The sequence below is a fragment of the Nycticebus coucang genome, chromosome 4, assembly GCF_027406575.1.
Source record: "Nycticebus coucang isolate mNycCou1 chromosome 4, mNycCou1.pri, whole genome shotgun sequence".
NCBI classification, from domain to species: domain Eukaryota; kingdom Metazoa; phylum Chordata; class Mammalia; order Primates; family Lorisidae; genus Nycticebus; species Nycticebus coucang.
In genome coordinates, this window is record NC_069783.1 from 89,947,941 (window position 1) to 89,963,715 (window position 15,775).

Sequence of the window (15,775 nt, forward strand, 5' to 3'; positions counted from 1 at the left end):
AGTGGTTCTCAAACTTCCTAATGCCTTGACCCTTTAATACAGTTCCTCACTCATGTTGTAGTGACCCCTCACCATAAAATTATTTTCATTGCTACTTCATAACTATAATTTTGCTATTGTTATGAATCATAATGTAAATATCTGATATGCAGGATGATCTTAGGCCACCCCTGTGAAAGGGTCGTTCAACCCCCAGAGGGGTCGCGACCCACAGGTTGAGAACCACTGCCGTAATCTCTTTTGTGTTCCTCAGGCTGAGCTCAGTGTAAGGCCCTCACCCAGAGCTTAAGTTGAGATTCAGACTGGTTTGGGTTTACCTAGCCAATTGTTAATTCATTGAGAGTTAATGATGTAAACAAATCATTGTTAAGGGCCCCTATGTCCCAGGGAGGTTGTTAGGTTCTGGGGATACCAAGAGAACAAAAAAGACACACCCCTGCCACCATTGAGCCTTGAGTCTACAAGAAAGACAGATAGTAGCCAAAGCTTCTCTGGGAGGTCAGGGGGGTTCCCTGAGGAAGTGAGAACAGGCTAAGGAAGAAGGCAGCATCTGCACAGGCCCCATGGCAGAATGAACAAGGGGAGCCAAGGAGCTGAGGGCCAGCAGGGCTGAGGAGTGGCAGGCTTGGTGGGCCTAGTAGGAGGGAAAGAGGTGGTGATCCTGAGAGAAGCCAGGTGCATGGGTGGCCAAGGCCATGGTGAAGGGCCTTGTCTTTCTCCTTGAGCAATGGGAGGTCACTGAAGGTCAGATCCACATTCTGGAAAGATCCCACTGGCTGCCATGAGGATAGACTGAAAGAGATCAGGTCTAGTGTCACACTGGGTTGAGACTTACTTTTTGATGCAATTTTGCAGTACAGTCCTTCCAAGGCCTTCCTTTTGTTGTCTCCAACATCCCTATGAAAGTGACAGTCCCTGGTGCCCACGTGATCAATGGGCTTCTTCCCATCTTGCACTTCTTCCCTTCAAGGAGGAAGAGACAATATGAACATGGTCACATCTCTCAGCTGAGTCCCACAGGGCTGCCTGGCAGGGCTCAGCGGTCAGGATCCGCCCACACCAGGGCAATGACATATATTCCCCAAATCCCAATTTAGGCAACAAGCACATAAGACCATTCTGGGTGCCACAGGGTACTGGCAGACTAAACATGGCGGGGAAAACAGGGAAACATGCTACTCACTCTTGGATTCCCACTCCAAGCTCTTGAATCTTCTTCTCAATAGCAGTTTCTACTTCGCTTTTTTCTAATGAATATGCCACAAAGAATGCCTCCAAGACAAATGCGATGAAAATGCTGAGAAAGAGTAAGAGGTAGAAGGTGTTAGGTCGATCGGCTGTGGTCTACATGGCAAGGAACAGTGGCTCCAAAGAGTGTCCGAGCCCGAATGAAAAGGCAGCCGAGTGTTGCCAAGAAAATGCAAGACAGGAGGGAGAAATAACACACCACGAAACATCTCTGAAGGACTGGACACAATTTCCATTCATCTGCAAAATTATTCTTCCTCTACATCCTATTTACCAGTAAATATTAAGAAGAAAATAGGCTTTATTTTAAGGGCAATCTTAGACCCACTAATTGTTGGAAGATAACTTTCCATGAATATCTTAGGTGTCTCCACACTGTGGGTTCTCTGCACAAAAGCTTTTAAAGCCAATTTAGGAATGTTTTGCTAAGCAGGCATTCCAGGGTAGTGAAGTCGCCTTCCCCACAGACAGTCCAGAGTAGCAAAGCTAAAGACCTCATCTTCCTTCCTAGGAGTTTTGCTTGCATTCCAGAGTAAAGATAAAGTCAGTCTGTCTGTCTATCTCTGTCCCTCACTCTTTCTCTCTCATTCTCTCAGGGAACTGGCATAAAGTATTGCTCTGGCTACTGCTCCCATCAATAACAAACTCACTTTGTCTCTGGCCCAAGGTCTCATGTCTTCTGTTAGTATCTGCATGGCCAACTAACCTGTTAGCTTGCAAGTAGGATAAAATCTCAGACTTTTCTGTTTCTGACTTGACAAATGACAACAGACCGCAGGGTTGTCAGCACTCAGAGCCTTTTTAGTAGAAAAAAAATTCCTATACCCTTTTACATTGCTACTGCGTGGGCCTATGGGAACCTCGTAATGGGCCATGCAGGAGGCATTTCTCCCTCTCCCCCCTCCATGTTCCCCTCAGGCTGTGCAGGACAAGCAGGCCTGACCAGAGCCACCCTCAGGGTCTTCTCTTCTCCCACCCTCTGCTAGAATATTCCAGGAGGCATTTTTGAACCAAAACTGGCAGGAGGTGGGGTGGCCAAAGCAGCCTGATGGGACAAGCAAGGTACTGGTGCTAGGCTGCCACCCCAGGAATTCCAGGCCCAGGTTCTGAGAGGAGTCCTGACACCCAGAAACCACCTATGGCAGAGAACCACAGGGATCACAGGGACTTAAATTCAGGTCACAGAAGGAACCAGGGAGCTTCAAAGGTTCTAACTGGAAGGAGAGCCCTTCTGAGGGGTAAGATATCTTAGCAGCTTCCAAATATTCACTGAGTCCTCCCATGGAAAAGAGTCAGGACAGACCTGGAACCAAGAGTGAGCATTCACCAGGGAACACTTCCCCATTCTACCTGTGGATATGCTAAAGAAAGAGCTGGACACCAGGGAGCTGACTTTCTCAGGTTCTCATGAGCCCTAGCAGCGGGATGAATTTAAGAAGGGGACTGATCAGCAATTCGGGGGGTGCTTTAGAGGTGATTCAACCCCAGTGGGTGAGGGCAGGCAGACCCGCTGGGACCCCACATTCCTTCTGAGGCAGACTACTCGTGAGGCTCGGAGATGTAACATATACTGAAACACAAGGTGCTGGTGAGCGCCGAGAGGAACCCCAACGTGACCAGAAGTAAGACTCCTCCCTTCTAGTGGCTTAGCTTTTCTTGGGGAGACCCACACACAACCTACACCAGGCAAGACAAGAAGGGACGTGCCGGCAGTTAGATAGTCTGAAAAAGGAAATCGGAAATCTCCAGCATGGCAGGAGGAGACGCACTTAACAATGAGGATGACAACCACGATGTGGAACAAGATGAAGTACAGCTTTGCCGCCTGGTGAGTCACGAGGGCAAAGCCATCTGCAAGGAGTAGGAAGCTAAGGAGCCAGATCTTTAAGAAATTTGGGAGGGGAGGGAAAGAGGAAGGGAGGGCAGGGGAGGGCAGGGATTGGAGGGCTCCCACCTAATGGGCACAATGTAACAGAACATGACGCACCTCCAAGGTGCAGGACACAACTACAACAGGGACCTTACCTAATAAACACAAATACTGTAACATAATCATTTGTATCCTCATATTAATCTGAAATATAAAAAAAGGAAATTTGGGAGGTCCCCTGAGCTCAGAGATGCCGAGATATAATCCTCCTCTGAGAATTTACTTTTAGTACTCCCTCTTCCACCCCAGGGAGCAAACCACCTCCCCCCCATGGACCACATGGCCTTTTCAGAAGGATATTGTGCCACTGGTTGACCACCGTGAGCTCCATCAGCACGATGAACGAAGAGGCGAGGTCATTGAAGTTGTTCTTGCAGTACCTGCTTTGGGAAAACGCTGACCCCTTTAGGGCTGGGTTTCCACACACCAGGGCATCGGGAGTGGTGAAATTCAGGTCAAAGTACTGGACTTTGCCATGGAACACTTCCATTCCAACAACAGCAAAGGCATAGTAGACCACCTAGGATGGGAGATGGAAGGTCACCCGCCAGCGCTCAAAGCTGCAGAATCCCAAGGCAAGGAGCATGTAGAACAAGTGGGAAGAGCTGTAGACACTAGTCTGCCACAGTCCCAGCGTCCAGCAGAAATGGGGCCACTCCTGGTCCCAGGGTCAGCCATCCATCCCTGCTGAGAGTTCCAACCAGTTTCAAGAGGGTGGGCAGGGATCAGACACTTGACCAGTTTGCAGGGGGAAGCCTGAGATAGCCGTGGAGAAACTGAGATACCACCAGCTGGACCACACCAGCTTTATTCTCCCCAGGCTTTATTCACAAAGTCAAAAATGTAGCTGAGGCCATAAGCCATAGTTCACACCTATAATCCTAGCAATCTGGGAGGCTGAGGCAGAGGATTGCTTGAGGTCAGGAGTTTAAGATTAGCCAGAGCAAGAGCAAGACTCTGCCTCTACAAAAAAATAGAAAAATTAGCCAGGTGCTCTTGTAGTCCCAGCTACTCGAGAGGCTAAGGCCGGAGGATCACTTGAGCCTAGAAGTTTGAGGCTCCAGTGAGGTCTGAAGATGCTGCTGCACATGCATAAGTAAATGAGATTCATTTTTGAGACTTTATCTCAAAAAAAAAAAAAAGAAAGAAAGACCTAGTTGTACCACGATAGTGGTTTAAACTCCAGGGAAAAAATAAGGTTGGATCTTTACACCTTGTTCTTTGTTTATGCCAAAATAAATTCCAAAAGTACCAAAGAGTTAAATGTAAAAAATAAAACAAGAAAGATACAAGGAAAAAACATTGAGTAGAAAAAGGTCTTACTGGGTGGCGCCTATGGCTCAAGGAGTAGGGCACTGGCCCCATATACTGGGGGTGGTGGGTTCGAGCTCGGCCCCGGCCAAAAACTGCAAAAAAAAAAAACAAAAAACCCCACAAACAAACCCAAAAAAGTCTTTCTAAGCATGATATAAAACCTAGAAACTATAAAAGATTGATAAATATAACTATGTAATAAATTTAAACCTTTATACACCAAAAAAATAAATAAAACAAAAAGTATGTCAAAAAAAAAAAGTAGCAGACAAGAAAAAATAATTGCTCGTATAGTTTACCAAGAGCCTATTTCCTCAATAGGCCAAAAATTCCTACACATCATATCAAAAACAAAACTAAAAGAAGGCTGAACCAAGGATGTGAATAGCCTGTTCGCCAAAAAGTAAGTATAAATAGCCAAAAGAACATGAAAAAGATGCTCAGCCTTATGATCACTGAACAAATGCACATCACAACAACACAATGCTGATTTCTCACCTATCAGATTGGAATAAATGGAAACACTTACTAAACCTGGTTGTGAGGGGCACTGAGAAGCAGACATGTCACACAGCATTGGAATATGCACGCAGGCATGTCTTTTGGAAGGCAAGTTGCCCCAGTTGACCCAAATTTTGAACCCATTTATTTTGATCTAGCAATTCCACTTCTAGGAATGTACCCACCAGATACACTCCCATCAGCACACAAAGATGCCTAGGCAAGAATGGTCTTCACCACATCATCCGTGATGGCAAAAGAGCAAGACTACCAGGGGTCTGTCAGTAGTGAGGCTGGGCAGATACATGCTGGAGTCTTCCCACAAGGCGACCCATCTAATTGTGACAGAGCTTACCTGGAGGCTTATGCCTCCCAAAACATAGGACAAAGATATTCAGTGGAAGAAAGTTGTGTAACAATATTTTGAATGGATTATTCCATTCAACTAAACAATAAACCAGATACCTCCAGGCTTGCCTATGATATACTTGAATGCATTGACGTGTTTAGGAAGAGTAACAAGAAACTCTTAATAATGGTTTCTTTTGCGAAAGCAGTGCGTAGGGGATTGGAATGAGTGACTTACAGTCAACCTTTCTTCTATAATGGATTTTTTTGCCATTATCAATGAAAAGAAAAGAAAAATAAATCACCTGTTCAATGTCCAGCAATATCCATTCTCCCTCATTTGCAGTGTGGAACTGACACTGAGCAGGAGGCTCCCAGCCCCTGTGGGGCATTATATGGCCTTTCTTCCCCTGGGAATCTCAACAGCAGGTGGTCAGGGCAGAAAGGATCTTTGGCCTGGGGGCACAGCTGAGGTCCTTGAGAGCCATCTGCTGGCTGGGAGCACCCAACTGTGCCATGGGTGGGAAAACCACCAGACTGTCCATGCTCCCTGCAACAGACTGTATACCTTAACTAATGTGTGCCCAGTGTTTCTAGAAACTCAAGGTTTTATAAGAATGGCTACTAGAAACCAGTGAATCTCGTTTACTTATTCTTTCTTTCTTTCCTTCCTTCCTCCCTTCCTATTTTTTTTTTTTTTGAGACAGAGTTTCACCCTATTGCCCTGGGTAGAGTCCTGTGGGATCATAGCTTACAGTAACCTCAAACTCTTGGGCTTGAGCAATCCTCTTGCCTCAGTCTTCAGAATAGCTGGGATGACAGTCACGGCTGGGATGACAGGCACACAACACTACTCCCAGCTAGTTTTTCTATTTTTAGTAGAGACAGGCTCTTGCTCTTGCTTAGGCTGGTCTCGAACTCCTGAACTCAAGTAATCCACCACCTCAACCTCTCAGAGTGTTGACATTATAGGAGTGAGCCACCTGGTCTGGCCTATTCTCCCTTTCTTTCTCTTCCTCAAAATGATACTGGGAGTTGCTAAGAATGAACATCTCACTGCTAAATGTTACATCAAACAGCAATGAAAGCTGATACTTACAAAGACAAGTCCACCAAACGTCAGCATTGTGGGGCCAATGTTGATTAAAGTGGTGACTATAACCCGGAATCTAGCATAACACAGGAGAAAGGGAAAATGAAGAATAAAATTGACACCACATGAGCTTCCCTTCACGTCCTCCCTGGCCTAAATCTGCTCTCTAAATATGGTGAGAAATTTGCCTTTATATTAATAATTGTGTGAGAATCGGTCTGTCTGCCAAGCTGAGGGGAGAGTTAACTAGCAGTCTCCCCTGAAGCACAAGCAAGCTTGGCCAACCTGAGAAAGGTTATTACAGAAAACCTCGCTGGGAAGATGTAGGTGGGTGTTGAAGCAAGAAAAGTACTCAGTCCCACCTTCTTCTCCATACAAATTGAATCTGTTTTAAGGCTATGTTGGAGGTTTATGCTGACAACTGGACGAATGCTTTCGGGAAAAGCGGGCCAGTCCTCAGATGGCGACAACTCCTCCCTGGAACCCCCTGAAAGGAAGCTGGACTATCTAAACCCAGTGGCTAAAGTTTATCCAGGCTTTGGGGTTAGACACCTGGGTTTTATCCTGCTCTGCCTCTGTCCAGCTGTGCACCATGAGGATGGATACTTAACTTCTCTGAGCTTCAGTGTCATCACCAATAAACGAGGGATATTGTGATCAGGTATCAGGTGAGCAGGTGACACCCCAGATCAGTTGTCATGGCACACTTGAGTTAGTGTCAGCTGCCATCAGGACTACTCTGATTTATTCACTGTCTACAAAGGTACCATCAGGGCCATCACAGTACTGGAAATGATGGACAGAATTCCTGCCTTGAGGAGGCTGACATTTCAGTGCTCTTCACTCCTCCTCCACCCTCCCCTCCCACTGGAGAAATCCAGGTCCTCTGTACAAATTTCATCCTGAGTTCCCAGGAGTAGTAATACAGCATGTTTATAGTATAAAGGAAAATAAAAGTCTCAGGACCAGCCTCCCAGCTCCTTATACAAAATGGAAGATCAAGCCTGGAGGCCGAGTCCTGCAACACCCCCTTCCAAGTGAACAGCTGTTACTAACACTCTGCATCAGCCAGGTTCCATAAATAATGCAAATTATACCTTGGGGTCTGCAGGCTGTGTCTAGCTTCTAGAACTAAAGTCTGATTCCACACTAATAATGAATTACAAGTTTATCTTCCCTGGTACAGAACAGAGACAAGATAAGATCAAACATTTTCTAACTCTCCAGAGATGGCTACATAATGGATGCTTCCTTCACTCCCTTTTTCTCTTCTCACCTTCCCCTTATCATATGTAAAATACAGATCTCCTGGGCCTCATGAGAATGTAACCATTTGCCTCACCATCACCACCACGACCCATTTTCCTGTAAGCCTTCCCTTAAACATTGAAGTTCCCAAATTCTTCAGTAAAACAGTCACAAATGTGTCTATGATTTGTGTTTTTTGCTGGGCTTAATAAACCGCCATTGGTTGAGATCCTTGCCTTGGTCATTTATTTTGGATTGTCAACAGGCAGGAGGCAGGAGTGCTTTCTCCTAGGCCTGATGTGGGATGCCCCCAAGTGTGGCCTTCCACGCCACTTCAGCCTTACCTCTGGATGCTGACAATGACCCTTAACAGCCGGAGTATTCTCAGTATCAAGATGATATCCAGTATCTGCTGGCTGTTGTATTTTTTTGCTGGAAAAGGAGTAAAATCATTTAGCATTTCATTTTCTCAAAGTCTCTGGCTTGTCCCTTTTATTCAGTGAGGTCTGAGATTCTGTGGGAACGATGCTTCAAGAACAGGACAGTGGCTCTGCACAATGAGGAATGAGGAAGTAAAGGCCGCCCTGGACCCCTGACTACCCTGTAAAGGCCGCCCTGGACCCCTGACTACCCTGTAAAGGCCGCCCTGGACCCCTGACTACCCTGTAAAGGCCGCCCTGGACCCCTGACTACCCTGTAAAGGCCGCCCTGGACCCCTGACTACCCTGTAAAGGCCGCTCTGGACCCCTGACTACCCTGTAAAGGCCGCCCTGGACCCCTGACTACCCTGTAAAGGCTGCCCTGGACCCCTGACTACCCTGCAAATTGAAGCCAAGGGCCAGTCCTGGATCCATGACCAGGTGAGTATTTGCTGTGATGAATGTCTACAAACAAAATCTCTAAAATACAGCTAAACATAAACAAAGCCACCATCCCTCTCAACAACATGCAACATTGTTAAAAAATTTTCTTGTGTCCCCACTCAGCTGTGTACTGGGAATATTTAACAAAGATCCCTGATGGAACTCACAATCCCAGGAGGTGGTGAAGCTGAGAGCTGGTGGCACTGACCTGACTGAATGGTGGTGTTGGCCACAGTGGCCACCAGGGCTGCGATGATGATCAGTGTGTCAAACCTAACAGTACAAAAGCAAAGTTGGTTAGGAATGGAGGGAAAGGCCTGCCAAGCTCAGAAATAATGGACTTCAGGCCCATCCCCAACCCCGGGAAGAGCCTGCTGACAGTCCCTGCATCCACTGAGTTTTTATTTATTTATTTATTTTTAATTTTTAATTTTTTTGCAGTTTTTGGCTGGGGCTGGGTTTGAACCCGCCACCTCCAGCCTATGGTGCCAGCACCCTACTCTTTTAAGCCACAGGCACCACCCCATCCACTGAGTTTTTCGACAGCGAGACCAGGGAGTGAGCCAAGGGAGCTGTGCAAGGAACAGTCTTGTTCGGGGTGATGTTCTAAGACTGTGATAATAATAAATACACACTAGAAACTTTCTAACACTCAAGGAACTATAACAAACTGGTCAACATACAGAGGTGGTCAGTGTAGGTGAGAGAGGATAGCCGAGAAGGGTGAGGTCTAGGAGAACAGGTCTTCTCAAGGAGACCACAAGGATACACATGTAGGGTCCTCTCCACAGTGACTCAGCTCTTGGGAATCTGTAAACTTAGCTTCCTGAAACTTGGAAATTTCCAAGTTCTGTGAAATCCTGTAGTTCTGTGGGGGCGGGACTAGCATCTCCCGCTTGATTCAAACTGGCCAATGAGAAGGGTACCTGTGTGGTGGAACTTTTTGACTGTCAATAAAAAGGGAAAGACCAAGGCAGTCGGGGAGCACGGCCATTTGGAATTCTTCTATGCCGTAAGCTCCCGGCTGGTGAATAAAGCCCTTCCTCTTATAAACGTGGTATTTGGGTGCTCTTTCTCTCTGTTGGGCCTTGTCTTCCTGCAACATAGGGAGGTGGTCAATTATGGAGGTTGTACTGTCTATTTGGTTTTTATTCAGTGGTTCCTGAAGCTCCTAAAATCCTAAAATCCTTGTAAATTCTTTTTTTTTTTTTTTTTTTTGAGACAGAGCCTCAAGCTGCTGCCCTGGGTAGAGCGCCATGGCATCGTACCTCACAACAACCTCCAACTCCTAGGCTTAAGCGATTCTCTTGCCTCAGCTTCCCAAGGGAAATGAGGCAGGGACTACCGGCGCCCGCCACAACACCCAGCTATTTTTTGGTTGCAGCCGTCATTGTTGTTTGGCGGGCCCGGGCTGGATTCGAACCCGCCAGCTCAGGTGTATGTGGCTGGCACCTTAGCCGCTTGAGCCACAGGGCACGGAGCCCTTGTAAATTCTTAAGTCAAGAAATTAATAAAGGTGAAAGAAACATCTTTTGTTATTCATAACAAGCCCCTTTCAACCTCAACAGAGTTTATGTTAATGAGGTGCTCTTTGGAAAGCCCCTAAAGATGGGAGTGGGTTGCCAAAGAAACCAGCCACATGGGTAGAGGGTTGAAACTTTGAACCCCACTTCTAAACCCCAGCCCCCAACCTCCTTTGAGGGGAGAGGGGCCACAGATTGAGTTGATCACCAATGACCAATGATACGGTCAATCACGCTTATATAATAAACCTTCCATCAAAGCCCCAAAGGATGGTGTTCAGCGAACTTTCAGTCTGGTGAACATGTGGAGGTGCTGGGAAGGTGATGTGCCTCATGTGTCCAGAGAGGGCCTAGAAGCCCCTTCTGCCACACCTTGCCCTCCCAATCTCTCCTTTCTGGCTGTTCCTGAGCTATATTGTTTTATAATAAGTAAGAATAATCTACGAAGTAAACTGTGTTCTGAGTTCTGTGAGCTAATCTAGGAAATTATTGAACCCAAAGGAGGGGGTCACGAAAACCTCCAATTTATAGGTAGTCCGTCAGATGCACAGGTGACAGCCTGGACTTGCAAGTGGCCTCTGAAGGACAGGCAGTCTTGGGGACTGAGCCCTCAAACTGTGTGGTCTATGCTAACCCCAGGTAGACAGTGTCAGAATTGAATCATAGGATACCCAGCTGGTGTCCAGAGAGTTGAATTGGTTGGTGTAAGGAAAAAGTCCTCATTTGGTGTCAGAATATTGTGAGAGAATAGACGGAAAAGTTTTGTTTTTCTTTTTAAAGATCCTTTCCAAATATAAGACGCTGTGGCCAGTGATTCTAATTTTAGGTAGAGCCAGTTCAAACTGACATCGTGAATAACAGTGTTTACTGAGCCAGATGTTTCTCCACCCCCAGAATCTCATTGTAAGAGATGCCTCAAACGAGGCAGACGGGGCTTGTAGAACCACAGCCATATTCCCCTAATCATGACAGGGAGTCTCCTCTCATCCCCCGCGGCCTGCTCTCCCCTCCCCGGGACACACATGCTTACCAGTTCCAGAACTGCTTCCTTCCAAAATAGGCTCTGGGCTCGTAGGTGTACAGTTTCAGGAGAATCTCAATAATATAGAGAGAAAGAAAAAGCCACTCTGCATAGGAAATGAAGGGATTTTTCTCATCCAGAGCAATGAATATGGCATTTATTAGAATAATGACATCAAAAACCCAGACAAAGATCCTGGCATGAGGAAAAAGACAAAGAGAGAGAAGTCCTGTTATCCTGCATTTCGGCAAAAGGAACACGAGCTTGTTCAGGACTCTGTGCCCCACACGCATGCACTGCTCATCTCAGAAGCTTCTGGTGGGTCTGGTCACCTGACCCCACATCCCAGGTGCAGCCCTTCTCTTCAAGGAGCGAATGAAGACAGAGAGGAGAGAGGCGTGATCACCTTCCCAGCTCCCCCTTTCAAGGACCAGAACCCAAGTCGGATGAAAACTTAGGCAGAACCAGGGGGCAGGAAGGAGGTTTATGTGCATCGTAAGATCATCACACCCCTGCCTCATTTCCCTTGAAAATTAACATTTTTAAGAAAGCTCCTGAAAACCTCTTTATCCCTAACACTCCCAGGTCTTCCAGGGGACTGGCATGTTCATCTTCCTCACTGAGTTTGGAATGAAAATGAGTAGAAAAAATATGGTAGGTGGGCTCTGACTCAAGTTTTTAGTTGCAAAGCAGGCTGCCCCAGGTGGCTTAGGTACCAATGCCCTGTGCCCCAGGGAATCCTATGTATACCACAGCCATGGTTCCAGGCAGACAGAGGAAGGACTGCCTCCATGTTCTCTGTGACACCTAGACCCTAGGGCCGGGCACCTGGTGCTGTGTGCAGGCAAGCCAACAGCCACCACATGAAGCATATCTAAGTTCAATGTTGGGATTAACAAAAGAAGACCTCCCCATAAAGGGCTTTCACAAATATAAAATTTAGGCAGCTAACAGAGATCTTTACCTACATCATAGGCTGAGCTACTTTCAAGGACTTCTGAACCATTCCCTTTTATGAGACATTAAATTCAAAGAATGCAAGAGGCCACCATGGTTAAGAATGACAGGGGTATGACAGGGCACAAATATTAAAAATAAGATGTTGAACCAAGATAAATGGCTCTTCCTGGAGGCCATCTACTTGATAATAAAAAAATTAATTACGCTCCTGAATAATCATTCCAGCAACTCTAACATATGAGTTCTACTATGTAAGTCAAAGAATCAAAATGCCATATTTGATATCAACGGCATATTTACTCTGATGGGGCTGGACTCTCCCGAATTCAGAGAGTGGCCAGAGAGCATATTTAGTCTGCAGCCCTTGAGCATCTTAGAAAACATAATCCAGAAAGAAGCATAATCTAGAAGCCTGACCTTTTGTCTAAGGTCAAGCATAGCATGCTAGAGTCCCCTGCTTGCCTCCCTGAGACACCAAAACCCGGGAACAGGGGGCTGATTTGTAAGTTCACTGATGAAATACAGTCTTTCCAGTTAGCATTAATAGATTCCTCTATGTTTAAAGGAACTTGACAGAAAACCGGCCCCATCTCACTTGCCTGTGACGAACCATCCTCTGGACCAAGAGGCTTGCAGATGACTGGTACACCCGTGGCACCCAGGCTTCCAATGGGTGTCTCTTGATGTTGACGGTGACCACCTGGATGTTGAGGAGGTCAGCCAAGCGTAGAAAGTTCATTTTGTCTGCAATGATAAAAGAATTCCCAAATCCATGGCCACGATCACAGTAAGGTACAAAGGGTGAGGCCAAATCAACAGATTCTTGACTCTGCATTTTACAGGTAATGATCTGAAACCTCAAAGGGTGAGGCCAAGGAGTGAGCGCACAGCATAGCCAGCCTATGACCTCCAGGCCTTCGACCTGTCCTTACTCAGACCCCTCAGCCAGCCCAAGGTAGGAGAATGTGATTTTGCTTGTTTGCAGATGCCACCACCTCACTCTCTGCCTCCCCACCCCCTCATTGTCTCTTCCCATGGACTCTCACTGCTTTCAAGGTCTTTCCTGACCTGCCTTTCTAACCTCAAACCAATGTTCCCTTCCTTTTCTCAAAGTTTTCAAAGCATGTGCAACCCTTACCCTTCTACTTAAGCCCTTGCCTTCTGCTCTGCCCACCCGCCCTTCCTGCCCTCTTCTCAGGGACTCACTCAAGCCCCTAGTTCCCATGGTGAGTTCCACACCACCCAGGACAAAAGGCAGAGGGTGCTTTCTTGACTGATCAAGACACACCTGATCAATAAGCTGACGCTCTCCAGCCCAGCTGAGTGCCTGAGACCAGCAGGACATTCTCCACTGCCCCGTGTACCTTTCTCTCTGCAGACAGGTCACTGGGCTGGTTCCTAAATCTGTTTTATGCATGAACTTCCGGTAATTAAGTATAACTTACAGAAATGCCACACCAATAAATGAAATCAGAACATGCAGAGTGTTGCTGCTTCTTTAAAAACTAAGTTAAATGCTTTGGAAACTCCAAAGAAAGTTGCTAAAATGAATTGCAGATGCATAGATTGGTAAAGCGTTTAAAAAACTCAGAAAGCTTCCCATTCAGGGTGCTGGCAGACACCCAGGTCTCCACTGTAGTTTTCAGAAATAAACAAAGAATCCTCATTCTACAGGTGGCACACATTATACCCTCATGTTGCCATTTCCTTCAATGCCATATGGTCTCAAGAACATGAAAGCACATGAGTCCATTGAGTTAAATGAAAAACACACTTATCAAGGATCTGTCATATTTCCAAGTCTTTAGAGCTAAAAGGCCAAAGAAATATAAAACCCACTCAGGGAGAAGTGCGGCCTTGGGGAATCAGATGACATGCATGACTTGGCTCTGGGGACTTGGGCTGCATGAATTCCACCTTCAGAGGTCATGCAGACACCGAGAATCCAGCCCCAATCCCTGGCCATTCAATAATCTCAACCAACAGAGGGAAATCCATCAGTCTCACTGAAGTCACATCTTTTAATCCAAAAGATTCAAGAGAACAAGAAAAACCAAAGAAAATGGAAACCATAAAAGTTTTGTGCTAAAAAGCAATTTGTACCCATCTCCTACTTCACTTTGTAGCTTAAAGATCAGCAAACTCTTAAAGGGTCCAACACCACCTATGTCTGTGGTGTTGGACCCTTTGTGTGGGTCACACAGTCTGTGTGGGTCACACAGTCTCTGTCACAACTACTCAGTTCTGCCATTAAAGCACAAAAGCTCTGTTCAGTAAGACTTCATTTACAAAAATAGGAAGTAGGCCGTATGGGACCTGTGGACCATAGTCTGCCAACTCTTGTTGTAGATACATTATTTGCCTCATACTCTTTTTGATAAGAATTCTTTAAGTCCTTATAAGAACTAACAAGGCATGTCAAATCCTTGCCTGTCCCAAACAGGAACAGCACTAAGCAATCTGTTTAGAATTCCAGGGTTTAGCCTTGGAAACGTCAAATTCTTACAACTGCTGATCAAGGGGAAAGTGAGAATGTTCAGAGGACTGCTCTTCTTTGCCTATGCAATTTGAGACCTTTGTGAAGCATGTAATCCTGTTCAGCTTTCTGTTATTAAAGCCGTCTCTGAACAAAGGAGTGTCTTGGGACACCCAGATAGCAGACATTACTGCTATGTCCTGTGAAATATACCTATGAACCCCCAGATCCAACAAATCTGACCAACTATCTTCTTTAACAATGTGTTTGCCCTAGAAATAATATTTAAATTAACACCGCTGTTTTTTAAAAGGTAAAATACTGGGGAAGAGCGTTAAACCATAAGCTCCCTGGCACTTTCTTTTGTCATATCTATAGAGCATCAAATAAAAGCTAAAATTGATGGATTTCTTTTCTTAAACTTAGATGAGTCTTGGCCTCATTATTTACAAATAGAACAACTTAGGTGACAAAACTTAGCAGGGCTAAGAACTGAGGACTTGGCCACCTTGGTGACCCCAATCATGAGCCAGCAATTAAATGCCAGGGTCCATGTAGGTGTCTGTCTCAGGAGGCACCTGCCCTCTCCTCTGAGGCACTGGAGCAAATGCTCCCCCAAGTAGGGTCCTTGTAGTGGTACCAGCATGTCCTCTTGTCCCCCAGCCTCTGCGAGATAAGTGCTAAAAATTAGAACCTTATAGTGCAATTGACAGGGTAATTTCATGTCGGTTGAATCTAATAATGAAAACCCAGAACTTTGTATTTCATGTCTTTTTCATTTCATTTTTCTGGTTATTAATTTCATTGCATGTTATCAAAGTATCAGCCCATGACAGACTGGAAAGTACAAAGCTTCACCACTTACAGCTTGAGAAGTGCTGTGCTCTGGGGCTGCCCAGGGAGGCTCCAGCCTCCATCCCTGTCCTTAGCAGAATATGCACAAGCTACGTGGCATATCAGATCCCTGCCTGTCCCTAGAGGGCACAGTACAGCAATCTGTTTAGGGCCTGACCAGCCTGACCACCTGACCATACACTCACCACCACCACCACGACACTGAGCCACGGAAGGGAAGACGCTGATACCACTGATTTCATAGCATCTTGTGATACATTTGTCTTTTTTTTTCCCCCTTGAATAACATATTTGAGTAAGTTCCAGAGAATCTTGTCATCTTTTCATACATGTGCAGAGACAAACTCCATAGCTCTCCTAGACTAGTCAGGGAGTCCTTTCCCATTTAAAGTAAC

At 45.9% G+C, this 15,775-nt stretch overlaps 1 protein-coding gene across 2 annotated transcripts in view; it reads right to left on the reverse strand.

Moving 5' to 3' along the window:
- LOC128584622 (two pore calcium channel protein 1-like) overlaps nucleotides 1-15,775 on the reverse strand; it is a 44,587-nt gene that overhangs the window by 4,443 nt on the left and 24,369 nt on the right. For both annotated transcript variants that reach the window (XM_053589683.1, XM_053589684.1), the window contains 9 exons: nucleotides 12,649-12,793; nucleotides 11,099-11,284; nucleotides 8,754-8,818; nucleotides 8,027-8,114; nucleotides 6,441-6,510; nucleotides 3,487-3,698; nucleotides 3,018-3,116; nucleotides 1,184-1,297; nucleotides 836-963 (listed from right to left, as the gene is read on the reverse strand). In XM_053589683.1, coding sequence (XP_053445658.1) covers nucleotides 836-963; nucleotides 1,184-1,297; nucleotides 3,018-3,116; nucleotides 3,487-3,698; nucleotides 6,441-6,510; nucleotides 8,027-8,114; nucleotides 8,754-8,818; nucleotides 11,099-11,284; nucleotides 12,649-12,793 — 1,107 coding nt within the window. The remainder of the gene's footprint in view (nucleotides 1-835; nucleotides 964-1,183; nucleotides 1,298-3,017; nucleotides 3,117-3,486; nucleotides 3,699-6,440; nucleotides 6,511-8,026; nucleotides 8,115-8,753; nucleotides 8,819-11,098; nucleotides 11,285-12,648; nucleotides 12,794-15,775) is intronic.